Source organism: Pseudopipra pipra, chromosome 14 (assembly GCF_036250125.1).
Source record: "Pseudopipra pipra isolate bDixPip1 chromosome 14, bDixPip1.hap1, whole genome shotgun sequence".
Lineage (NCBI taxonomy): Eukaryota > Metazoa > Chordata > Aves > Passeriformes > Pipridae > Pseudopipra > Pseudopipra pipra.
The window spans coordinates 16,200,144-16,227,949 of NC_087562.1; the positions used below are offsets into that span (position 1 = coordinate 16,200,144).

The window sequence follows — 27,806 nt, forward strand, 5'->3', positions numbered from 1 at the left end:
TGAATTTGCTAAAGTTTTCATTCAATTTCCAGGCTGAAATTTGATTTGTTTTTAACATACACCATGACTTTGTCCACTCAGTTTCTAAAAATTCAGACTGTTAGCTCTAATTCAATAAACCATTTCTAATTTTAGTTAATGTTTTGACTGAGTGTAAATTCCAGTAATGCAAAGGTAATAAACCACAGTTTGGTGGGTGCAGCCAAGTGAAGAGGTGACCCATCTCTGTTCCAAGTTCAGTAGCTGACCATATGTGCAAGATGCACATCCCTGCTGTACCTTTGCCTAGTCAGAACAGCTTATTTGTCCCTTTTGCAAAGTGTCATGCATGAAATCTGTGTACTTTGGGATCTCCATAAACAAGAAAGCTTCAAGTAAAATGCCCACGTAACCTTCATTTTTACAGGTCCATATTCCAAACAGTGAGATCAAGAATTCCTACCTTGAAAACTCCTGTTTTGATTGAATGGATAGGTGTTTCCAAGGACCAAGCTGCTGGGGTCAATCACAATCTCTTTGTATAATCCTTCTGCTTTCATAATCTCTCTCTTCCCACCTCCTTCATAAAGGCGAAGAGTAAATTCATTTTCATTTCTCTCCAGTGTGATATGATGCCATTCACCATTATCAATGTGGTAGGAGGGAAGGCTTACAGAATAGTCTCCATCACCCAGGTTGTAAGAGACCACTAAGAGTCCCTGGACAAGCTTGTGGATAATTAACAAACAGCAAGAAAGGAAAGTCATTCCTTGATATTTGGTATTGACCTGTAACTTCAATCTTAAAGCACTTGTTTAAATTTAGGGTATGTTTACACTGCACATACAGGTGTAATATAAAAATACTTCAGGTGCTACTGAACTAGACAACCTAAATACTGGCAGCAGTGAACTCACAGTAGTATCTAAGTCACTCAGAATAATTCTACCCTGCATCTCTATTGCACAAATTTATGGGGTTCTTCAAATGGCTGTGTCACAGCTACACTGACAGCTCAAACTAACTTAGCTGAAGAGGTGACTCGTTCAGTGGTGTGTGTAAAATGAAAAGGTTGTCATTTGAGAGCCTGCCAGCATTAGAACTGCTACAGGCACTTGGCTTGGCAGAGTCTGAATCACACCGAATCAGCCACATGGTTCAGCGGGACACCAGGGGACAACACCCTATTCATCCTGGTGTGTATAGAAACTGTATTTCAATGCATTTGGCAATAAATTCCTTTAAAATCCAATGGGATACCACAGCTCTGTAGTCAGTATCTCAAGCAAAGGATCAGATCTGTGTGTATCCATAAAACAAATTCCAAAGCATTTGTGCCCAGTGTAAGGTTTCTTGTTCTATGTCCAACTCCTAAGCTAATGTTTGTCTGAGCTAACTGTGACTGGCATTGATGTGACTCCCTGCTATTGCTGTCTCAGCTGCCTGGCTCACCTGCAGGGTGATGTGCTCGTCCTTCCTCCGAGACAACATGCTGGTGATGACACTGTCGGGCTGCCGAGTCCGGAGCATGGCCTGGAACAGCGTCCTGCGGGCAGAGACGCTCACCGGGAGCTGGTACCGGATGTGAGCCCCTGGCTCAAAGGTGTATTCCTGGGCAGCTAAAAGGGATAAAAACCTTTAAACCCTTTTGTGAGCAGAGGAAAATATTATTGTTTCCCTTATTGCCATAATAAGTGTTGAAAGTAAAAGGAAACAATTGCAATGCACAGCCTGGATCCATGAGACAGCTTGTCTTTCAGGACATGCCCCTTCTTTTATTTCCACAGCTTCTCCAGTCACCCTCCCACTTCATCTTTCTCTGTGAAGAGGTGTTCTCCTGCCTGACTTGATCCTGCTAATGCTCCTCCTTACAGTGCTCACATGGGATGACAGCAGGAAAGCAGCAGCTCTGACCAAGACAAGAGGCTGCAGACCAAGTATTAAGTACCGCAATCAAATTTCACAACCTGCTATTTTATAGTTGTCTTTCTGCTGCAAACTCTGGCTCCATGAGAGCTAAAGGGTCCTACTATTCCCAAAGCACAGATCCTTAAGCCAACAGAGTCCCTTCCTGACAGCAAGAGAGCAGTGATTTCTACTTCCAGTTGTGCAGTTCTAATTCTGCACAGAAAGTGGTACTGGCACACTCATGTTTTTAGGTTATTACATAGTTCTGAAAGTGAAAACAGATGCAAATTAAAAAATTGTGATAAAAATCAAATAATTTTTTTTCACAATTTTTTTGTCATGCTGTCTCCATTATACAGTTATTGCACAAACACCCTTGGGATTAAAGAAATAACCCAACAGAGAGAAAGTAATTTCTCAAAGGGAATTACAAAAGAAATTTGTAACAATCACAGGCAACTACTACACTGAAACATGGCTTTACACAGTGTAAACATAAGGAACCAACTTAGCAATCATTACCTTCAGATATTTGAAGTTTTCTGTACTGTAAAACTTAGCAGCCTATCAATAATGGAAGAGAAAAACAGGCCTCACCTTTGTCACAGCGATACCCGTGGTAACCCGGCAGACAGTGACACGCGAACGAGCCCCAGTCACCGAGGCACCTCCCGTGAATGCCACAGGAAGAGGATCCCATGGTCTCACAGCTCTCATCCGTAAGTGTGCAGCCAGGGAAGCTATTCAGGGACTCTGCAGGAGACTGAAGGTCATATACCTTCAAGAGAAAATTGTGTGACACCACAATATCACCAAAGAAACACTTGCACTTCATTTTGAACAGAAATAGCTGCACCACTTCGCCGCCTGAGCCTCATCTGCACTGCTGAAGTTGCTACATTTGCTTTTTGACATTCAGACTTCGACTTATTTTATCAAGAGCATCTTTTGCCTTTGAATAAACTGAACTGACTATGAAAGCAAAAGCCCTTAATACTTCCAAACAAAGCAGACAGCTGGCATAAATACACCGTTATACAATTGCCATTCAGAAGTTCCCTGAAAGTGCAAAGAAGCTTGGAAAACAGCTGCATGAAGCAGGGGATAAACAAACACACAGTTCCTGACTCATTAATACATCTGCTCCTAACTGAGAAATAAATTTTAAAATAGTTTGTCCTATTTATTCTATTCTATTCTATAATTTATTCTATTTATAACAGAAAAATCCAGAATTTTCTTGTATTTTACAGCGACGCACGTGGGCATTGAACGGATTCGTGGAAGCAGAAGTTTCAGGAATAATACAAATCTCCCAAAAATTTAATAAAGAGGTTTGCTCCTTTGCTAAAGCAAATGTTACACTGCTCTTACCTGAGTATCCAACATGAAATTGCGCAAGCAACCAGAGAAATGTTTGTGCAGCAGTTGTGGGTAGGAATATGGCAACGATTCTTTTACACCACCCAGCTGCAGAACATGGTTCACATTCAAATACCTTTAAAAATCATATAAATAATAAAAACAGATGTGCATCTAACCTTCAAACAGAAGCATTACATAATAATGCAGATAAATAAATACCTACACTGCACTTCCAAATAATACAGGTTTTATAAAATCACAGCAGAATGCAACTACTTTATCTTCCTCTTTCTCTGAAATAGTGAGTGGGAGCTGGCCCTTCAAAATAAAGGGTATTTTTTTAAACGTGACAGTGAAATCTGCTGGAAGTTTTACTGTGGGACACTATTACAATTCGGGTATGTTTGTGTTCACATCAGAAACAGCTGTGATATTCCAGACACCATCTTCTCCTTGAAGTGCTCTGTGCGTGCACAGCCATCCTATGCTGTAGGAATACTACCAAAAAGACTGTTCTGTGTGTGATAAAGGTCAGAAACTCAAAAGTTGGTGGGTCCATGTGGTCTAAAAGGTATGACACACACGTCCAGGCTCTGCAGTGTCTCCCAGTCAGCTCTCTAAGCCAAAGAATTCCACATATTTTAGTCCTCACAGTTTCTTTTTCCCTGAGTTATCACTTCAAATTTTTTTCTTCATTTTTTCTTATATTTTTCCCTTTTTTGTGTGCTCTTTTCATGATCAGGAGGGCTTCATACAGCTGCTGACAAGGCTTAATCCCACTGCTAATCAGAGCACTTGCTGGACTATCTATTCCACAGCTCAAGTATCTGTTTGTACAAAGGTTTCCCTAAAATGTAACCTGAATATTCCTCACTGTAACTTTAAGGCCCTCTACTGAAGAGCTTGTCTAAATCCTCTTTGTACCATCCTTTTATATACACTGAGACTTATCATATCTCTCCTCAGTTTTCCCTTATTTCATTTAACTGACCTCAATTCCTTCATTCTTGATAGGTCTTTCTCTCAAGAGAAGCTGTGTAGAGTCATTGCTCTTCTCTGGACTATTCCCAGCTGGTCCATGTCCACCCTGCACCCAAACCACTCTACAGTTCTGTGACTGAATTATACTTTGAATGTAATAACTGCTTTTTGAATCAAATTTTCCAACTTTTTTGGTTCTAACTGAGGCTAAGTGCTGACCCAACAGTACAAGCAATTTAAACCACCCCAAACAAGAGCTCCAGCATCAATCCCACAGTGTTCTGGGGCTGTCACTTAGTACTGCAACACTACTCAGGGGAAGACTGGTTTCTTAAAATTTATTTAGTGCTTTAAGATCCAGGCTCAGCCTAGAGGGTCCTAGAGAAAAGGAAATGCTTTTAGGCTCCTAATGATCAACAATTTGGGCTTCAATCTGATTGGTAGAATGTTCACAGGCCTTAGAACCAACGGCCTCTCAGGGAGTCTCTGGAAACGTACCTTGCTCTTCGTGGGACAGACCCAAACACTTCACAGTTTGTACGATCCTCAGTGGACAACCATTTGCCAACTCCTTCTATCTCCGAGACAACAGCTGCACTGCACTGATCCAGAGTGAATCGAACATCCTGTGCCAAAACAAGAGCTACTGAATTAACCATTTCCACAAAATTCAATAAACAGTTGGTTTTTTCCCCCCATTCTGTTTTCCCTCTTGCAATAACCAGTAAAGCCAAAACGGAACCATTCAGCAAAAGAAGGAACTTAACCCTGCATTTTATTTATGCTTTTGAGCAGTTTAACCACTTACACAAGACATGTAACTGCATCTGCAAATTAAATAATTGTTGCTTTTTGTGCATAGATTCCAGTGTCCAAATGTGCACATTGCATGGGCAAATGACAACTGAGTTTTTGTGCACATTCCATATGTGCTGCTGCAGAGCTTAAAAAAGACAGAAAGACTCTTCTGATCATAGAATATAAATTACAACATAGGCAGATTTGGAACTGACAATGTGGTCTTCTCAAAATTTCTATTATTCATCAAATCTACAAGGACAGGTACAACAATATATATAATTACCCAGTCTGTTCTTTCTACCCTCCTGTTTCCACACAGGGGAATGCTATTGGAAATATTAATACCCTGATGTGGAATAAAAAACCCAAACAAACTGACCTGACCATTGGTTTTAACTTCTAGTCGATGCCACTTCTTGTCTGCTACATTCAGATGGCTTGGAAACTGCAGCACCACAAAACCTGAGCCGTGGCTCATCTTCAGCACAGGAATACCACTGGAGAGTTCTAACACAACATGGGCAAGAAATTAAACTCAGCTCTAAACAAGAATCCTTCCATTTTGGATATGTCAGCAGTTAGTGACTTATTTAATGGTTATTACTGGTCACATAGAGTGGGTTCATTACAGAAATAACTAGAATTATATTCTAGGACTTCCACTATGCAGAAATACTCATTCAGTATATTATTTACTTTTATACTTTAGATTATGCCACTTCTGTCAAAACACTGAAACTAATTCCTGATAAGCAATCTGCAATTTTATGATGTTTAAACAATACATGCAGGTTTAACTCCCACCTTCAACTCAAATTGACAAGGAACTGCAAAGCAAGGCAAAAAAAGGTAAATTATTAACAATATTACCTTTCCACTAATTGGGAAAATAAAAAATGCCAACTATGCTGTGCATCTTTTATACGAATCCACAAAAAATAAGCAGTAGTAACCTTTTAAATATATGTCAATATAAAGCACTGAGTTCTACTTGTGTGGTATGTGGGGCTGGATTCATGCATTAAATCATTGCATGTAAAAAAAAGTGTAAAATTGCCCCAAACTGACAGGTTAAGTGGATTTATTCTCTCACCAAACTAGATAAGAATGACATGCGACTAAGACTACATTAATCAGGTAATACCTGTCTTCAAAGTACCTAAATTCCTTTATAGCACTACAGTTTTTCTAGGTGGATTATTTTTTTTACATATGTATCAATCTGTTTTGCTTTCCCCTTCATTTCTACAACTCTGTAACGGACCTAAAGCCATAGGTGCAGGCTACAAAAATAGACATCAAAGGAGAAAAGACCTATTAGGAAATGTTTCAAAGTATTTTCACCCCAGAAAATAAGTTATCTCATTAAAGGAAAAGACAGAATTCACAGACTAACTATTACACTGCTCACAGGCAACCTGTTCTCAAAGACAGTTAATTTTTCCACACACTTTTGCAGAAGTACCTATTGCAATGAAGTTTCCTGTACTCCCAGGTTCTGGATTTGATAAAGGACCACTATATAGTAAAAGTCCATCTGGAACCACAGTAATAAACTCCAGAGAGAGTGAGCTTTCAAAACAAGGCCTGATGGGATGAAACCATGCATATCCATTTCCATGGAAACTGTGCTTAGTCTGCTGGCACTCTGGTCCATGAAAGGAAGCAGGACAAAGACATCTGAAAGATGATAAACAAAAGAAATAGTAACAATTCCCCCGTGTTCAACTTTTTTTTTTAATTTTACATGCAATAAAAGCAGCACTTAAGTAACAGTAAAAAAATATCAGTGAAACAAAGATTTTTAGCAGAATCTCAGGGGTGTTTGGCAACTATTAAAATACTCTAAGAGTACATAGCATATTTATTCCCTGTACTATCTCTCTCAAAAAAAAAAAAGTATTTTTGAGGCCATGTGTTTGAGAACAATGAACTATTTCCCTAAATTAGTAACACAGAACACCAAACGTCAATTTAAAAACTCAGAGGGGTTAATTCCTAGCTGAAATAAACCAATATAATTTCACTGAGGGAATACTTCTGCATGCCAGGTGATGCTATAATAAAACAAGTTTCCTATTTAATGTTTTCCAAGCTCCCTATTACCCTCTGTTTAAATTACATTTCACTCCCACATCCACTGACAGTCACTCTTATTATTATTCTCAGTCACTCTTATTATTATTCTCTCAGAAAACAAAAAATCCAGGGTGCACATTCCTTCACACTGAACGAGGTGCTCTTAAAATATGACATGTGTTAATTACAGCATTTTGTTTTCCCCAGAGTTTTCCTTCTTATTCACACACTATTTCCACTGCTTTGGGGAGCACAGCACCATCACGGGTCATCAGGAAAGACCCTGTTTAGGCCCCAGGGTGTGGGGGTTTTTTTGTTTCTCCTTCAGTCAGAAGTGTATTTATGGCTATTTTAGACCTGTGTATCTTGTAAGCTCTACTCGTCACTTTAAAAACAGGAGGAAAAAGACAATGTGCAATACAAGTGTGCTCACCTGTAGCCATTCAAGGTGTCAGTACAGATGCCCCCATTGAGGCAGGGGCTCCGAGGGTAGGAGGAGCAGGGCTGGTGGAACCGTTCCCGGGCGGAGCAGCCGCAGCTCGGGTGGACGGTGGTTGTGAGGGAGACAAAGGACACGCTCCCAGTGTCCATCACTGTTGGAATGTCGCCCACCCTCAGGTGGTTTGTGCAGCCCCCACTGCAGTTTGCACTCCTGCATTCGTCCACATCGATCTGGGAGATGTTCAGCTGCAGAGCTGACTGGATCTAAGAGCAAATACAGTTCAACACATCACCACTCTCGTCCTAATGAAGGCTTTTACTCACTCAACTTCTGAAAACTCTAAGCTATCAGAGACTTCATGGAATGCTTTAGTTTCTTGTTTCTTAATAACATCCCTGACTATACAGACAAGTAAAATTACCCCAAAAATACAGGAATAATTTTGTAAAAAAATTTACAGCAGCATTTCCTAAAAACTGAATCGTTGACATGACTGACTGCAAACATGTTAAATCTGTACTGGCCTACTAACACTATTTCCAAGGACCAAAGCTCTGGGAGCAGTGATACTCCACCTTGTGAGTTGTGTCATCTGTGTCACACCTCTCTGCACCCTGATAGCAACAGGCAAATTTCAGCTCAAGCCAGGATAAATTCCTCGGGAGTAACACCCAGATATTGTTTCTTACATTCTCTCACACACAGGCACACAGACATGGGAACATGCAGGGCTGAGCTGCTTTCAATAATCATGTCCACAGACAGTGACCTGAAAAGACAACTCTGCAGCAACTCTGATTCAGTCTAATGATTCGTGCCCCATAAATTTAGATTTAATGTCAAACTGTCTGAAACAAAACACCGTCAGTTCAGCACCCTGGATGCTACATTGATCTTTGCTATTCATCATTTTTATCACTAATTGGAGTTGCATCTGAAATCCCTCAGATTTCAGAGCCTCAGTGCACACACAGGTCTGTAATGCAGAAATAGTGTCTCCACAGTTCCCACCTTCTAATCCAAACAGACCAAGGAAGCCCCAGCAGAGCACAGGGAAGGGAAGCAGCTGTTCATGGGGTGCCTGAGGCAGGAACAGAGCTGCCATTATTCCTGGCTTTTTGTCCTTCAGCCTTAGCACTGGACTAAGTTATGACAAAGTTTGTTCCCTGGCACAGATTTCTTCCTTCTACTTGCTTGGGGATTTTGCACAGGTGCCTATTAGAAAGCTTCAGAATTTGATCTGTGTTTGGTGATTCAAATACATTGAAGTGACGTGTCTGCAGTGCCCAAACCTGAATAAAGGAGACCTCACTACTCCCACAGTGCAATCCACCAAGGTATTCAAATATAAAACTAACAACACCAGGTCTTTATATACTTAATATGGGGGTTTTTTTTCAAATTATAAAATGCATGGCATATTAATTAAAAATAAGTTTTGAAAAGATCAAAACAAATATGTAAGTGAAGTGCTTCTATTATTTTTTCACTAGTGCAGTCATCTCAACGCACACTGTCCATATATTCTCAAATATAGTAACATGTATTGATGATCACATCCCCATGGGCACAAAGTTACTTTATAATGACATGATGCATCCTGTCAATGCAGTTCTGTGTCTGCTACCCACATCTATAACCATCAGTGAAGGGTCTGTAATGCACATTTAGACACCTCTGTAATACTGTTATAGAAAAAATGTATATAAACAACCTTGACTCCTTTAAAGTATTAGGATGGATTATTTTTCTGCTAAATAAAAGTAGCTGTTGTAAAACTATATCCCAAGGAGGTAATGCAAACATACTATTTATGTAGCAATTCAACAAATAATTCCAGTGCTAATTACTTATTTTCTGTATTTATAGTTAATATGTACAAAAACTACTGGAGGAATTCTCCAGCTATGACTCTTTTCCTGTAAACTATTTGTCATTGCTCACTAAACCTATTCATCAAATATTGAGAGGTGATATATAATTAATACAAATGTATTTTTTTCATTAAAATAAGTGAAGCAATCCCCTTGTTACCACTTTGAGAAATACACGTCATGCACTGTGGCAGAGAATATTTGAAATCTATGCTGTTTTCTATATTAACGTTGCAGTAATTCAATAAATATGCAAAAGAAGCAGTCGTTACCCTTCCCAAATACTCCCTGTCTCTGGCATTTCCTACTTGGTCACTCTGAACAGTCTCATACCACACAGCTATTTAAGATACAGCAAGATATAGGCAGGTGTTAAGTTAAGACAGCCCTGTTTTGTTCCCAGAATCAGGCAAACTCCACCATATTCACACAAATGGCAAGTGCTGTTTTCTCTTTGGGAAAAATCCTCCGTAAGATGTACCATGTATAAAACCCAAATATGGTCCCAGAGCCACAAACAGCACATCAGGAATTCCCTCTTATGATAGTAAAAAAAGTTGGAGGAGGGTGTCACTTCGTATTTAGAGTCATCCAGCTAAATGCAATCAGAGAATTGGTTGTCTCAATCTCACTCATCTGTTGAAACTGTTCTTCTAACTGCATATTCCTCCCAGAAGGGCTTTTTCTATGAAGTGTCATCTCTCTGTGCAATAGAATTTCTGTCTGGGTGGCATCAAGCCTCTACTCTGAGTGTCTAAACAAAGGCTGATGATTTGGAGATTTCCTTCAGCACCTGAAATGTCCAAAAAGCTGTCATTTCCAAGACATTGTCTGTACTACAGTACCACTTTGGCTTCTAGGGATTCTTCTTATTTCATATTCAAAAGTCTTGACAGATTACACAATGAAACACTAAGTGGAGAAAACACAGGCATCTGTCCCATGATGGAAATGGAGACCCATCTTCCTGCAGCTGTAAAGTGGTTATATGCACTGAACCACAAGTCAGTAAAACCATACAATAATTGTAGATGTGGGACTAAAAAGAAGGGAGGAATCTTGAATTAAGCATTTACTTGACAAGTGCTTTTTTCCTGAGTGAAGCAGTAAAAACCTTATCTGTAGATCTAGAATATTTTTCCACTGAGGTTTGGGATACACACTCCCCAAACTCAGAGTCTGGGTGAATTCCATGGATGCACAAACCTCATTTTTAAACGCTGCCATCTCAGCGTGCAGTTTCTCAGGTCTGTAATATGCTGAGCCACCACGGACTGCAAATCTGACATCTGTCTGTTTTCCACCCCTGTTCATGACACTGAAGACAATGACATCACTCAGCTTAGCAGGCAACATTTTTGCAAGTAACTCCTTGAACTCTCCATGTCTTGTTTTGCCGTGTTCATCTCTCCTTATGAACTCCTCTGCTGTCACATCTGAGTTTGGGATTCAAAAAACAGATAAACATGAGATACTGGGAGATCACAGGCTAATTTCTCAATTTTTTGTATTTAACAACATGGAAACAGACCAGAAAGTGCCCTGCAGTGATTAGTAAATCAAGTATTAATATAACAATACCTACACCACATAATCATTCAGTTAGAGGAGGAGCTGATCTAAACTCTCACCAGCAAATAAAACCAACCTGACAGACGCACAGTGGCTGAGTTTTGTATGGCTTCATTTTCCAGCTCTCTGACATGGATTTGTACTGTAGATATAACATCAGGACAAACTCCATCAGAAACTCTAACCTTTAAGTCGTATATTCCCTGAGGAGTATTATCCACCATCAGCAAAGACCCGGTCCTCTGATTTAATCTGAAAGAACTAGACAGAAACCTTTAATTAGGAAACCTTATTAAATCAAAACTGAGCACTTACTTTATTCATTAACATGATTCAGAAGGCCTTAAATGTTACTGTGAAGGTTCCAGGATCAAAAGTGATGGGAATTAGCCAACGACCTCAGAAAAGCACCAGAAACACCTTAGTTCAGAAATGACAATTTGCAGAGCTTATAAAAAGATGTTTGTGCCACTCAGATTTTCCCAAATTTCACTAAAATCAGTGTGCAGTTGAACCAGGATTTCACAGTCACCATGAGCTCAGGTAAGAAACAAAGTGACAAACCACATAAATCATTCCAGATTATCACATCTCTGTCTGGAACAGGTCTGTCTGAAACCTCTGACAGCACCTTCATTTCACACCTCAAAGGGCCAGTAATCTGCAAGTATGGAAATATTCCAATATTATGGAATGGTAACCTCTTAACAGGGAAACAGGCCCAGGGGCTGCTGATGGATAGAAAACCAGTCTTTAATTTTGGGCTACATAAAGCTTTTAAATTTTTAGTCACAGCGCAGGCAAAAAATTCACATTCACTTTCACATCCATTTCTTCCCTTTCAAACAGCATTCAGTCCTGCAATCACCCACCTCGCTTTGTGATATGAACAAATAATGTCTAAGTAGGAATTAAGAGTCCAATTCAACATTTCAATTAACAGAAAAAACTCCACTAATCTGAGTTATGGTTTTCACATGCAATTGTAAATTTAGACATCAAAGGAGATCACCAAATTCCCTTCCACTCTGGATGAAATTATTCCATTCTCTACTTTTAAATTTGGGATTTGTATTCCATCAACTCTCATATCTGAGAGCAAGCATTAGAAAGTCTGCCTATTTTTAATCTGGATCTTACAGAATGCACATTTTAAAATAAATTAACAGTGACATCTGACTAAAAATCAACATCCTCGTATGATCCTGCATTCTCTTGGAAAAAATATTTTATGCATTACTTTTCTTAATACTTCACTACCCAAAGGAAAAAGAAAAAGAGCATTGAGAAGGTACATCCCTTAATACACTCAATAACCCTGGCTTTATGCAATCCTGAACACAGAGGAATACATGGTAAAATAATTACAGAAGCATAAATATTACTCATTTTGACAGAAATACAATCCTCACTTGAGCAGTTTTCCTTCAGAGAGAAATGTTTTATTGTCCCAGTCATCTTGATCTGGTGCAAACACTTCCCCAAGCACTGTTGTTGACCATTTTCCTGGTGAGATAAATTAGAATAAATCTGCATTTAATTTTTGCTTTTCAGTGCATTTTATGTTCTGCCACATTCATTACTGCATTTATTATTTATTTATTATTTTCAGATTGATGATAGTTATGATCCAAGATTCTTAAAACAACGCACAGCCTGTCATATGATTTCTGCCAGTTCTGGAAATGTGAATATACTACAGATGTCACATGAAAGAAAAGCTGAAAACAGCACAAAACAACAACAGAATAATACATAAATACAGCTCTCTATGAAATTCTAAGACAGAAAAAAAAATATCACCACATCAGGAGTTAATCCCCAAATGTTTCACTGCTTGTCTATTATTTTAAACAGCACACAAGTGGAATAGAGCAAAAGAGGGAGAGATCTTGTGAGGTGCAGCTGGGAGAGAAGGACATGACTGAGAAAAGGTAATGGGTAAAAAGCCACCCAGCTGGGCCAGGACTTGGTCCTTTTTTCAAGCCCCTATGAGCCACAGGAGTGCAACATCCAAGTAGCTCTTCTAAAACAAAAGAGCAACTCCAGGGTTGGAGACCTCTGAATTCAACAGCCAAGACTCAGCAACATGGGAAATTTTTAAGGTTCAAATCAGGACCTAAACCACCCTAGAAACTTCATTCTCTCATTTCTACAGTACAACCTGGTCACATCTTTTTCTAATTTAGGTGTACTGAATCCAGCAAATGTTACTCATTGCAACGCACCTTCCGTACATTCATCTTCTCTAAGATTTATCAGAAATTCTACTACTGCAGTGGCAACTGAGATATGGCCAAGTCTATCTAGAATGGACTAATTGGGGAAAGGTGTAATAAACTACCAGAACTAGTGTGAGGTGAAGTTTTATAGGTAAACTTGAGGAAAAACACAGGAATAGATATTTAAGACAAATGTTAGAAAATATTATTAAATTGTTCATCTTCTGTCACGTACTTTCTGAATCATGTGTGCACACAAAAAACTCTGTGTAGGTGAAAGCTCATGAATGGAAAACAGATTTTACTGGTTTATAAAAGTACTGCAACTGCAATGTATCCATGTCTTCAGCTAACAGTTTTTTGGTAGATAATCTTTTACAAACTAGGGTCTGAGCTTAACATCGCTTATTTATTCCACTTTATTTAGTAGTTCACAGAATTGAAGTCACAGTTTTGAAATACTTCAACCGTTCAAGAGATAGATTACCAGACTGCAAGAGGAAAAATTATGTGTAAAACTCTGCTATATTCATGAACCTGATAGAGCATCCAGAATCTGCTATAACATCCAGATAGCACTTACCTTTGTAACTGTACACATAGACTTCCTTATGGCCAGACTCATGGCAGTTGTCATTTTCATCACCAACTGTTATAGTCAGGGTGTTTGTAGAGCTCATAGGTGGAATCCCACTATCTGTGATAACTATTGGCAGATGAAACACCTTCTGCTTTTCTCTGTCAAAGGACCTCAAAGCAGTTACAGTTGCTGTGCTATTTCCGTTGTCAGTAAGAGAAAAATCCAAAGAGTTCTGATAATGTGGTGGCAATGAAAACGTGAAGGGTGGCCCATTTTCCTCACTGTCCGGATCAAACGCGTGAAGCAGCTTTGATGTGTGGTTCATATAAACTATTTCAGGCTTCAGTCTATTCTCCCAAACTACAGGCATGTATGGTGCCTCAAACCTTGGCCCATTGTCATTAATATCAAGCAAGTTAATCAAAACTGTAACGCTCCCAGTGCGGGCAGGTGTCCCTTGGTCTGCAGCTTGTACAATTAAAGTGTATTTCTCAATGACTTCACGGTCCAGGGTATTTGCCACAACCACGTGACCATATTGGTCAACCACAAACTGTCTCATAGGATCTGAATCTGATTTTATAGAATATACAATCTTCCCATTCAAATCAGAATCCTTGTCTGTAGCTCTCACTGTGGTTACTGTAGTACCTACAGGCATGTTTTCAAGTAATGGGTTTGTCTGAATAAATGGAGAAAGGAAAGCTGGGCTGTGGTCATTGGAGTCTTCAACCTCAATCAGGCACACTGCAATACTGGAAAAATCCATATCTTCCACCGTGACAGTAAGATTAAACTTTCTTTCACGTGCATTCTCAAAATCCAATTTTTTTTTCAGTCGGATAGTGCCACATTGCCATTCTTTGTCATTCTCAATGTAAAACTTCTGATCTGGGTCTCCCCCAAGGATACTGAATGTCAAGTCTGCGTTTTCCCCAATGTCTGCATCTGTAGCACACACCTGCAAAACCTCAGAGTCGATGGCTCTGTTTTCAGGAATTGTTGCCTGCCACATCTTTTTTGTGAACGCAGGTACGTTATCATTGATGTCTGCAACCCAGACAGTGGCAGTGCCAGTTCCTGTTAACCCTCCCCCATCTCTTGCTTCCACAGTAAGAAAATAATTTTCAGTCCTTTCCCTGTCTAGCATTCCCCCTGCAACGTGGATTGTACCGGTATTGGGATTGATATTAAACATGTCAGCACCAAACTCATTTTTCACGTTCTCCGTTATGCTGTAAGTCAGGACAGCGTTAAGACCCACGTTTGGATCATCGCGATCAACTGCACCCATTTCCATGACTAAAGTGTCCACGGGAGAGTTCTCAAACACATTCCCATTGCAGTCATCGGGCATGCACATGAACATGGGTGCATTGTCATTTATATCCCACACGTTGATAATCACATCAGCAAACCCTGTGAGTCCTCCTCCACCTTCATCAGTAGCCAACACAATAAATCTCCACAGCGCTCTCTCCTCCCTGTCCAGAGTCTTGTGTGAGTAAATGCTGCCTGTTTTCTCATCTATTGTGAAAATATCAGCTGCACCATACCCGTGCAACGAGTATCTCAAATCTCCCTCATCCACATCACTGTCAGGATCACTTGCCATGACCTACAAAAGTTTTGAAAAGAAGACATAGAAAGCAAGAAATATGCAATGATTGCATCACATCCTACATGTTGCTACAGTCTAAAGGAGCCCAACAAAAAGCATATGACATGCTATTAATATGAGTGTGCCAGGGAACAGCAAATTAGGGACAATTCAGTCCTTTGCACTACAACAACAATGTAGATATTCTAGTACTAAAATAATATTATATTTTTCATATGCATAGAGGTAATTTAAATATGCTATTCTGATAGCTACTTTAAAATGCTAATTATTTGCTCTTTAGGATCATAGATGATCCATCTTGTTTCTCCTACTGTCTTTGTAACTGTTTTTTTCTCTAAAAGTCCACTTCTCCTCTTCCAGTGACAAAAAACCTCAGTAAAACTAAACTTCATTAATACATATGTGCTAGATTATTGTCCCATAATTGTCCCACAGTAATCTGTGCACTTTCATTGAAATATCAGTCTCTGAAACTGAATACACTACCTGAAGTACAAAGACTGGTAAAGCATCCAGTTCCTCAATTATACTTCCATAGTATTCATTGATAGAGAAAACTGGAGCCTCATCATTTTTATTCATGACATTGATGATGATAACGGCGTAATCTTCCCATTTCCCATCAGAGGCCAACAAGTGAATCTCATACATTTTTGTTTCTTCATAGTCCAGTGGTTGGGCAATAAAAATGGCTCCTGTTTCTGGATCGACATCAAGGACTCCTCCCGTGTTTCCAGCTGTGATCTGATACCGTAATTTAGCATTTGTTCCTGTCAATTACCAACAGGGTCAGAAAACACACATTTCTGGAAGCAGACTGAAGCATGGCACGTTGAGATGAAGTACAAATCACACAACAGCTGATCTGTGGTATTATGGGTTTTGTGGTCTTTTAAAACATGCAGCTATGTCAGATTACTTATCAGCATTTTCAACTCTGGAATGTCTCTAATTATAAAATGCGTCATCTTTGCCATGACATAATAATTCTGCTTTTACTGTATTAAGAGGACAGAAATAAAGTGCAATATATCCATCATATCAGGTCACCTGTCCAACACTATAGAGCAGATTTACAGACAGCTTAAGTAACAAACTAATAGTTCCTTGAGTAGGTAAATCCTTTTTCAGTACATCTTTGTCACATTTGCCTCAGCCTCCTACAGAGTGGGTGAGCAATCCAGTGCAGTCAGGATTTACTTCTACTTCACAAACATACTGACAGAACAGTCCTTTGGGACTTGTGCAACAAAAAAAGTAGGGCTTCTCCATACAGTGGAGTCAAATGAGTGATGCACCACAGCCAAAAGATGCAAGTCTGTACTGTTCCCTCTCTCATTTATGAGCACTGGCTGTGTACTTACTTTTACATGACCCGTGGCTGAATTTCTGACTGATTTGTGGATAAAACAATATAGCTAAGATTCATCACATGCATTTAGGAAGTCTAGATTCAAATAAGAGACTGTTCAAAAGAAAAAGCAAAAGAACAACTACACTGCCCATTAAGAAAGCAAATGAATCTCACTGAAATCAAGTCTGATTTATTCTAGTTAATCAGGACGTTTATACTGGCACCCATTTGTAAGAAAATGATATGATCTATAATGAATCTGTATTTTCTGGCACAGAAATTATTCCATATCATCCCACATTAATGCATGTCTCCTGAAATAAGAGATTACACCTCACGGCTCCATTACGAACTGATGTTCATGCCTGATCAGCTCACACCTAAAAGAAGTTTTAAAATCTGGAGACAAAAAGACATTTCCCTTCCTAACACCACTAAATATGTCTCGGTGTCCTGAAATTAACTCATGAATATTTTAGACACAGCCATGGGGAGTCTCAATACTTTACCTTCATCTTCATCGTTAGCACTGACTGTGACAATAGTGGAGCCCACGTCCTGGTCTTCATCCACATTTACTTCATAGACACTTTGAGCAAAGACAGGCTCGTTGTCATTCACATCACTGATGGAAACACGCACATAGGCCGTGTCTAGAGACACGAGGAACGAGAGATTAAAACCCTCAGCTGTGCCACTTCTGTCAGCTACGATTCCTTAACCTGTCTCGCTGCACATTAAATGAAGACAAATATGCAGACAATACAGAAGCAAACCCTTAGGGTTATGGGCCATATATATACCAACATTACTCAAAAGCACTTGGATATCAAATGAATGTCACATCCAATTTGTTTAAACAGATAATACATGAATAATTGATGCCTAATATGGCCTTTGTACAGTTTTTAGTCATAACTTTTTGTCCCGAAGCCACAAAATTTTAAGCTGTTATTTAAACAGGGAGATCAATCAAGAAAGGGATTTTCTATCTTGAACATTTCTACTTCATAACTACTTTTGACTGAATACAGTACCATATGCAGTGCTTTGAGAAACACTTCCACTGCCCAAAGATCTGCATTGTACAGATAACAGGTGCATCTTTACTAGCCAGGAAATTCTCTCTACACTCTAAATATGAAGCTCAAGTTTTCCTTTAATTTCAGAACAAAAGACTTGCTTGATGATCAGATAAAATGTATCTCCCAGCTGTGACATAACTGTTGCACAAACAGTAAAAAAAACCATCCCGAAACCAAACCAACTGATACTCTTTCACAAGCAGATTTGAAAAAAAGGAAAGTAACATTTGATCTTGCATTTCAGAGACCAATCCAGGTAATATCACCCTTGTTGCAGACATGTCTCTTACCAGAGTTTGGCTTCCCATGTTTTCCAGGTCTGGCTGATTCAGAGCCATCCACTGACTTGACTTCTAGAAGGTAGGAGCCCTTCTTCTCTCTGTCAAACACCGAGGCCGTGTATATTGAGCCTGTCTGGGAGTCCAAGCGAAAATGGGCGTAGTCTCTGCCACTGTCATGTAACAGGGAGTAAGTTATCTAAAGGATTAAACAGAAGTTGGAAAGTTTACAGCTAAATAAGTATTCAGGGAGAGGAAGAACAGTCTTGTGCCTGAGAACTCGATCAGGGCCAAGAAAGCCTGGTAAAACTGTATCTTGAGCAATCTGAAGTCAATTAACTTCCTTGCATGTTGACTGGTGATCTGTAAAGGAAATAAATCTGTCTTATCTAATCAATTCCCAAGTTGACTAGTACATGTCTGCACAGTGCTTGTGCAACAGCACTCAAACTCAGCTTAAGATCCCCAGTACTAATATAATAGCCCAGGTGAGCTGGATTTGAACTTGCTCAGTATTGTGGATCATGTTCCAGTCTATTTTATATATATATATATACATATACACGTTTCTGTGATAGCCCTCAGCTTGCACTCTTGTTCTAAGGATATACCTACTTTCAATTTTTTAAATCAGCAAGGAATATCTCCACTTTGGGTGTTAACTTGCCATATTTTGTAAGGATTCAGTTTGCAGTACCCCCAGTGATTTACAACTCGTAGAAGCTTTTAACATGGTTTTTCTTCCATTAATTTATCCAATCTCATTTTAGGCCTATGCTGACCTTCCAAAACAGAGCATTCTATACCAAGTACTTCACCTAAGCTCCAGGTTGTATAAATATTTCCTATTTGTTTTCTGTCTCACACATACTAGTTTCAGTTTCATTTTTCACATGGCAACACAGAGAAGCTTGTAATAAACTACTTTATTTCATTCTACATTTCCCTATTAGTCCTCCCTTTTCTAGGCTGAAGACTCCCAGACTATTAGCCATTGCTCACACAGAAGTTATTCTCCACCCTTCATCAAGGGAGATGTAGGTCCCCCTCCTTACCTCCCCATTCTGACCAAGGTCAAGGTCGGTGGCAGACACCTGAATGACAAATGTCCCAACATCAGCTCCCTCTGTTACTGAGGCTTCATAGATGGATGAAGTGAAGAATGGGACATTGTCATTGACATCTGAAACACCAAAAGAGCACAGACAGAGAAAACTATAAAGCATTAAAGAAAAAAATGTGCACAATTCTGGTGTAACATCCCCGAAGGGCCGACACACCTGTGACATTAATATAGACCGTGGTAAACGCTGCCAGAGGAACTGCAGCAACGTTCTGTGCTCGAACCCTCAGCAGAAAGCTCTTTGTTGTTTCATAGTCCAGGGGCTCAGCTACCAGGACTGAAGCAGAACCATCGTGTCTGTTTGGAGTCAGGTAGAAGCGAACCGGCATGTTGGTCTCCGGAACAAGTCCCTCCTCCAGGTTGTAAGTCACACGGGGATCACCAAGGGGAGAAGTTGCTTTGATTGTCTGCACAGTTCAAAAAGTGTGTGTAATCAACACTTCTGCAAGTACATCAACATTTCCCAAAGCTTTTGTGTTTTGACTCTCCCAGGTACTCAGCTACAAAACACAGAACTGTTATAAAAGCTCACATTTAAACAAATAAAAACCATTCACTTACTCTAAAGCCTTAGAGCTACAGACAGACAAACAACTCTGTCCACTCTTACCAAAACTGAGGCATCTCGTGTAATATTCTCTGGAATAACAACTTCATAGCTGTCTCTTTCCCACTGTGGAGGCTGGTTTTTTGCACTGGTAACAGTTACAGCAAGTTCAACTTTAGTGCTCCTATTACCTCCATCTGTAGCAATAACTTCTCGAATTATAGATGACCTCTGAACAGTAAAAAAGGTTTAATTACAGAAGGTTTTGAATAGGGCTCCAAAATAAATTGATACGTCAAATTAAAGGCACACTTAAATCTACACAGAAGAAAAATATCTTCAATTGAACTCAAAATATTAAACAGGTGTAAAGTTGATGAAAATTCTGCTATTTGCTTTACTGAAGATTGCTGGAGTATTTTGATATGTCTCAATACACCTTAGTACATTTCACACAAACTCTAAACAGAACCAAAATAGCCCACTTTGTGAAGCTGAGTTCCCTTAGCTTACCTATAAAAAGTTTTTATTAGGTCTACAGGGTTCTTAGATTCACTAAAGAAAACATACTAAAAGGACATATCTTCACCAAACTGTGTGTCAGTAACTTAGAAGTTAAATTTCAGTATTAAAAATATCTGTTAGGTATTTAAAAACTGGCATCTACAATAACATTTTCATTTTAACAAAAATTACTTGAGAACTCTGAAAACCTCAAACTGTTTGTGCAGATGTTTAGAAATGGTCAAACTGATCAATCTTTCGTGCAACAATTTTATTCATTATGCCTTCATCTTCCTGAGGGATAGCTACACTTAGTCCACCACAACTAACATAAATCAAGTAGGGAATCTGTATCAGGACCAAAATTTCACACTCAGGTTTGTGCCTTAACTCATTGCCTGTTAACACGGTGAAGTCCTACACTTGGGTTCCTGCTCCCCTGCTTATGACCTCAGCCCTCCAATTAGCATGTCAAAGCTAGGGAAATGGGAATAGCAGACCCTCAGCTGCTTTCCAGCTGAAAGCAAGGTTTGCTTATATGCAATTTACAGTCTCATGAGCTAAAAGCCTTAGACTCAAGTTCAATTTAAACACAGCGTATTGATCCTTCAGTGTGACGGGGCAACACGAACTCATGGCCTCAGTCCCTCCCGGGATACACTGACATAATCAGCTTAGAAAGGAAAGCAAGCACCACACCTGAGATATGGGTTGGTTCACAAACACCCAGCCTGTAGTAGGATTAATCTGAAAGTAATTTGGTTCTTCACTTGCTATGGAATATGTGATGGCAGCATTTGAGCTGTAGTCATCGTCCCGGGCTGCGACACGCAGGAAGCTGGTCCCAACTCTTGTGTCCTCTCTTAAGAAATCTAATGTAAGGAAAGGATATTTCAAACACATCATTCATTCACTGAAGTACCATGGACATCTCATTTAGCCATGAAGAAATACTAAAGTAATAATGTATGGAAGGTATAACTTGATCTTCCTTGGAACAATGGCCATACACATTGCACTGAGTATTTTAAAGGGCTGCTATCACTCCAGAGCTGTGGATCACATTTGAACTTCATATTATCACATTCATAACCTAGAATTCTTATTTCTTGTAATTTTTAAAATTGTATTTTAATAAAAGACTAATTGCTCTGTATTATACTTAAAATGAATTTTAATTTCTTGCATAAAACCAGAAGGACCACATTGTCAGAAATTACTTTCTAGGATTTGCATTGTAAAACTAATTGAGAATTGTCAGTCTTCATTTTTTTTTTATTAATATTATACATGTCTTGGGGTGCTTCCATAAACAGGAAGGGTTTTTTTGAAGAACCAACAAGGAGAGGTAAAACAACAGACAATGAAGAATTATGAAATTCAAATGGGAAAAGGAAAACTATGCAATCAAAAGTTATGACAGGAATCTACTGGATCTGAAAACCAAGGATACAGTTAATGCCCAGCACTGCACACCCACATTGTTATCACAGGTTCCCCATCCCTGTGCAGTACCAGACACTTGGTATCCTCAGGTAAGGGAAGACATGGCTATTGCTTCCAGGAATTTTCCCATAAGCAAGGCCAATGAGCCAAGACCATACTTATTACATCACATTACACAGAGTAACAGTTCTACAACTAATTAAGGTAAGAGCATCCCTGGCTGCAATCACCTAGTTTGTCACATATTCTACCACCAGGAAGAAAACAAAAACCCCAAAATCTGAGACATCAGGCAAGCTCACACTCAGGGCACCGAAACTCTATCCAATGACTCTCAATTACATTCATAGTGGGTGTTTTCAAATCTGGGGTCATTGTCATTTTGGTCCAGGATGACAACATTTATCTGACATATTCCAATGAGTGGTTCCGCTGCCTGATCTGTTGCTGTCACAGTGATGGGATATTCCCTCTGTTTTTCTCGATCAAATACCTGAACAGTTGTCAGAACTCCTGAAAACAAAGTAAATACCAGACAGTTAAAATATTAGGCATCTGAAAATATTCAACATGTAGATGTTTTTTGGTCTGTCAACACACCGACACACAAAGCAGAAGTTTAAATACACCTGTAACATGAACTTTGGGTTCAAGGATCCAAAGACAAGATTTCACAATTTCAGCAGCTGACACTGTTCTGCTCAGGCAGATACAAACTTCAGTTACACTTACATTTACACACAACTGGACTTACATTTAGAAAATGCAGATAAGTATCAAACTAACTTTAAGAGAATGAGTTTATTAAAGAAATATTTCTTTTGAAGAGCAGTAAGTACAGGGCAGAGGGATGTTTCATGCCTTCCATCCTCCAAAAGTTCAAAATGAACTTATTTTCAACCTTGCAAGACTAAATTCCTTTGCTGTTTGTAAGACTACTGTCACTTGGATAAATCATTTATATGCCACTAGCAATATTGCAAGATAATGTTTGGGGTTTTTTTAAATCCAGTTACAAAAACACACAAGTTACTTCACACAGCAGAATTTTCACATTTCAGGGAAAACATCAGTTTTAGTTCAGTAGTGGACACGTATGAAACTTAAGTTTCATGGAATACTTGTTCATGCAGTTAATACAGTTTATATTTTGTCTGCTGTCAAAAAAACTAAGCATGAAGTCTGATTTTATTTAAGCCTTTTTTCCACCAGTGTTACAAAGTGGTTTCTAAATGTTCTGACATTTTTTTTACCTGTGTCAGGATGAATAGTGAAGGCTGGTAGGACACCATCTCTGTGCATCAAGCCATATTTCACTATACCATTGGCTCCTTCATCAGCATCAGTGGCTTCAACCTGCAGTACAACTGTCCCTGAAGGCTGGTTTTCCAAGACAGAAGCATGTTCCCGATAATACTGGCACTAAGACAGGAGAGAAAATAAAAAAACAACAGAAAAATCAAGGACTTACCATGCAATTATAAAAAATATATACCAGAGAAGGAAAAAAAGGAAAAACAATTCAGCAACACTTCCATTCCCATGCATTGCTGTTAATGTTTTATCTGTACCATCATTAATTTACAGACTTCACCTGCTATTTTTTGGTTATATGAACCACGCATAACATGAGGCCACTGAGCATCTCCAACAAATGAAAATATTTGGAGAAAAAGCTGCAGTTACTTCCAAATGCAAATATTTTTCTAAATTAGCAAAAGTCTAATAAAAAAAGAGGGCATACACTTGCCCAAACTGCAGAATTGCTTTGGTCAGAAAGGGATTTCTACACAAAGTAACTTGGTCAAGGAGAGGTTACTGAGAATTTCCAAGACTGACATGAATAGTTGCTGACTTTTCAAAATATGCAACATTGTCCATCAACATTTGAGCCATCAGCATCAGACCTAAAATTTTTAGACAACAGATCTTTAATATGAATTAGCATTCTGAAAACAAGTGACAGTATTTATTTTTTACAATATTTACTATTTAAGCTAAAACACTCAATCTTCTCTCATCAGTTCCAGACCACGAAAGGAAGCCTATGTAATTTGGAGAGGTATTTTGGAATATTCTGAAACAGGTCCACTGCATAGATAGCCACATGTCACATGGAAACTCCAAAAGTGCATCACAATCTCATGTTCTGGAATGCCAGAGATGAGGTGTGGTTCAGGGAGCACAGCGCTCACAGAGCAGGACACAAGAGGAGGACAAATCCTGCTGGTCTTAGGGAAGGGTGGAAAAGATGGAGAAGACAGAGGCATCAGGACTCAAAAGGAGAGGGAAGCAGAGCACCCCCCCCAGCAGCTCATGTGCTGCACACTTGCAGTGACAACACAGTGTTAAATAAACATTTACACACAGTACAACACAAATGAATGAGCCTCAAATATTTACCTTTTGAAAGACAGGTTTGTTATTGTTGACATCATCAATTTTCACAACAACCTGGGCTGTACTTGTAAGGGGATGGGGCCCTCCAGAGGCATTATCATCAGTAGCTGTGACATTAAGCACATATTCTGTCCCCTGCAGCTTAGGAAACGGGCTTGAACGAAGTCTAACTAGCCCTGTAAAAACAACAGGTTGTGGGGGGTTTTTTCTACATTAACCAATTACCATTATTATTCTCACCAGTAAGAATGACAACAAACCATTCTGGTTTGCCTACTCACAAATAAACCATAAGGCTGCTGCAGTTTAATTTAACTATGGTGTTTTTACTGCAGTCTGATATTAAAACAAAATTAAGACATCACAACAGGTTTGTCTGCAGGTATGGCTACAGAGTTAAATGAGACAATAGCTACACCTCAGCTGACCTGCACAGAACAGCTTTCATCTACCTGCTGCAGAAAAAATGGAAAATAAAACAAAAAAAAAAGACAGAGAAGCATTGTGTTTTACTTGTGTTTTACCTGCACCTGCCCCACCAGTGAGCCTGGCTCTGCTGCTGTATCATTACTGCAATGAAACACGTGCCACAGCCTCCTGCTGCAGCTGCCACCCACAGCTCAACTGGAACTACTTCAACTTTGCCTTCTGCAGCACAGTCACAGCAGCATTTGCTTGTAGAGGCACAGCCTCAGAAACCTCTATTTTGCTACTCTGATAATTCCCTCAAATGTTACACCCTGCTGGGTGGGATGTAAAGGCACTGTCAGGGAAAGACGTGCTACAAAAACAGAGACCATGCAGCGAGGAGCTGTCGTGCTTTTGCTCCATCATCCATCCATCACTTCTGTTATTCATCAGGAATAACAGTAATTGCCATTACAACAGAGGATTGTCACAGCATCAGTGTCACTCAATTTGCTTGCAGATGTATTGTTTTAGCTGCAGCACTTATCTTTGACACATCTCCACTTTACCTTCGCATTTCTGCCAAGGGGGTACAGACTATTCCCCTGACATCATCCCTGAAAAGGAACTGCTGCAAATCACTGTATAAACCTTTAATAGTTTATTCAGCAACTAAAGCCCAAAAGTGTCTTGGAAAAAATGCTCATGTGCCTAAAATAAAGTTTCAAAGACTATAAAATTAATTTCCAAAAAAGTATAAACATACCTATACATGATTATCTACATTAAAACTATGGAGCTAATCCCAAGAGATGCTATCAGTCAAATGTTAAAATGCTCTGAGCACTTAAAAAAAGGGTTTTCAGAAGTGTCAGATATCTTAATGCTGTGGCAATTAGACACTTTCAAAACCACTGTTCCTCTTCAGGTGACAAAGGATCTTAAGAAATTTAACTCTCAGAACCTGAAACTCTCTTTTTAAGTCAGAAAGGAGTTCACAATAAATTCAGGATTATACTTCAACACTTCCAAGTTACCTGCAGACCATATTTTTGGGAACATTTCAGAATCTACACATTAATATTGCAAAACCATGACTGCATCGAAATTAAAATTTCATGTTAAGTGAACTCCATGAAATAAAGAGAAAGAATAACTTAGGGCAGCTTATGCCTTCCTATATATTCAATGCTTATGCTTTGAAAACTCTAAGTTCAAATTTTGATTGCAGTTCAAAATACAAAGTAGTTTAACTGAAGTTAATTAAGTTAATTCAGTCCTTCAATGGGATTTCAGTTTGTTTGCCTGTTTCAATCTCAAAACATCCTCTTTTGTTTTTTTTCAAGCAATCAACAGCAAATCAATCCTATTAATTTAAAGGGATATGCCAACCTACTTGTACGTTGGGTGTTTCTGCAATTTTTTATTTATTTTTTTCTAATGAGAACACCAATGTGGTGGGATTTTTTTTCCTGTTCATGTTTTAAAAATATGTGACTGCTGAAAAGAAAAAGATGTTAAAAATTGCTAGTTCAGAACAAATGCCTTAAACTGAAAAGTATTATCCACACACTTTTTTTTCACATGCATGCAGTGTTCTTGGCTAAATAACAATGGCCATGGGAATGATTTTGTCCTTAAATAAAAACTATTTTTTTTAGCTCAGATTTTATATACTTTTGCCTTCACTGAAATAACAACAATGGTAGTGTCATTCTACCTACAAATGCATCATTTTGTGTCAGTACAACAAAAGTAAACTTGGCTAAAAAAAGTTTGCTCACACGTGTAATCAGGACAGACGTAAGCATGGTGGGGGGGAAGCCTCATCTAAAAACCAGAATGTCCAGTTTCCTACATCAAATGCTATTCAGATCCTTGTCTGACATTTTGGGATGTCACACTGTTATCAATAACATTCTTTATGAAGTTACTGTCTATTAAGCTCCCTGTTATCTGTAATAATGTTCTATTAAGTTACAGACTGAAAGCAAACACTGAACAAGTAAAGAGGATCAATCATACAAAACTTTCAGGAAATTATACCTTTTTTTAACATTAAATGAGAGTCTATGCATCCTTCCCCTGCACTTTTTAAAATTAAGCTTCAAAGATAGCATTCAGTTTTATAATAGCTACCTAATTGTGACCAAATCAGCCAAGGGAATGGCTGGAGCTGTGTCAGGGCAGGGTTTGGTTGGATCTCAGCAAAATGTTCTTCCCCCAGAGGCTGGTTGGGCACTGCCCAGGCTCCCCAGGGCAGAGGGCAGAGCACCAAGGCTGCCAGAGCTCCAGGAGGGTTTGGACAACGCTCTCAGGAACAGGGTGGGGTTGTTGGGGTGTCTGTGCAGGGCCAGGAGCTGGACTCTATGATCCTTGTCAGTCCCTTCCAACTCAGGAATATTCTGTGGTTCTGTTCTGTGATTCTGTGAAATTCAAAGTGCATCACAACAGAATCAACATTACTGCAGCAGCAAAGAGCTAATCTATCATTACCTTTCTTAGGGTCAATAACAAAGTTTCCCTTCTGATTCCCAGACACAATCTCATATGTCACACCATCTCCATCAGGGTCAACAGCATTAACTGTAGCAATCAGGGTGTTTGGGCCTGCATCTTCAGAAACAAAACTCCTGTAGCTGTTAAAAAAAAAAAAAACAAAAAACAAAAAAAAAAAAAAAAAAAAACAAACAAAAAACCCCAGCAATTTATGAATTTAGACAGGAAATAATGTACTGAGAACTAAGCTTTACAGCATCTACTGATTACCTGTTCAGAGGGCACTGCAGAGATTTGTAATGTACTAATACAACTACACTGGTACAATGCTTCTTTGTTAATCAGTGAGATAGCAGTATTGATGATCTGTCCCATCATCCATGTCTTTCTGTCATTAACCCCCACAGGTTTCCACCGCAAATTTCCAGCAGAAACATGGCTTTGAAGCTCAGACTTGTTGAAGACTTGTGCTAACTGCAGAAGTCACTCGGGTTTTTTAATTTAAAAAAATGAGCTTCATGATTCACAGACCCACAGCAAACATTTGGTAAGTTAAAGCAGGGCCTGTTACAGCACACTTTCTGAGACAAGCCCACAAAATGCTTTCAGTGCAGTCTTTGCCCCAGCATGACTAAGATGAGAATCAAATCTGGAGGATATGTGCATAATGTCACTTTTACAAAAATCTCTTCCCAAGTCCAGACACATCACTGACATTTTAAGCTTTTAAGAGGC

The 27,806-nt window shown here is 39.1% G+C and overlaps 1 protein-coding gene across 1 annotated transcript in view; it reads right to left on the reverse strand.

Moving 5' to 3' along the window:
• Positions 1–27,806, reverse strand: part of LOC135422196 (neural-cadherin-like) — a 62,301-nt gene that overhangs the window by 8,588 nt on the left and 25,907 nt on the right. Inside the window, exons 7-29 of the mRNA XM_064671240.1 lie at positions 27,069–27,211; positions 24,168–24,340; positions 23,018–23,186; positions 22,107–22,277; positions 21,018–21,190; positions 19,878–20,045; positions 19,425–19,674; positions 19,200–19,327; positions 18,157–18,343; positions 17,291–17,434; positions 15,914–16,197; positions 13,807–15,421; positions 12,414–12,507; positions 11,078–11,262; positions 10,636–10,865; positions 7,547–7,818; positions 6,500–6,714; positions 5,414–5,541; positions 4,732–4,859; positions 3,262–3,385; positions 2,485–2,665; positions 1,432–1,598; positions 443–707 (exon numbers count right to left, since the gene is read on the reverse strand). Coding sequence (XP_064527310.1) covers positions 443–707; positions 1,432–1,598; positions 2,485–2,665; positions 3,262–3,385; positions 4,732–4,859; positions 5,414–5,541; positions 6,500–6,714; positions 7,547–7,818; positions 10,636–10,865; positions 11,078–11,262; positions 12,414–12,507; positions 13,807–15,421; positions 15,914–16,197; positions 17,291–17,434; positions 18,157–18,343; positions 19,200–19,327; positions 19,425–19,674; positions 19,878–20,045; positions 21,018–21,190; positions 22,107–22,277; positions 23,018–23,186; positions 24,168–24,340; positions 27,069–27,211 — 5,594 coding nt within the window. The remainder of the gene's footprint in view (positions 1–442; positions 708–1,431; positions 1,599–2,484; positions 2,666–3,261; positions 3,386–4,731; positions 4,860–5,413; positions 5,542–6,499; positions 6,715–7,546; positions 7,819–10,635; positions 10,866–11,077; positions 11,263–12,413; positions 12,508–13,806; positions 15,422–15,913; positions 16,198–17,290; positions 17,435–18,156; positions 18,344–19,199; positions 19,328–19,424; positions 19,675–19,877; positions 20,046–21,017; positions 21,191–22,106; positions 22,278–23,017; positions 23,187–24,167; positions 24,341–27,068; positions 27,212–27,806) is intronic.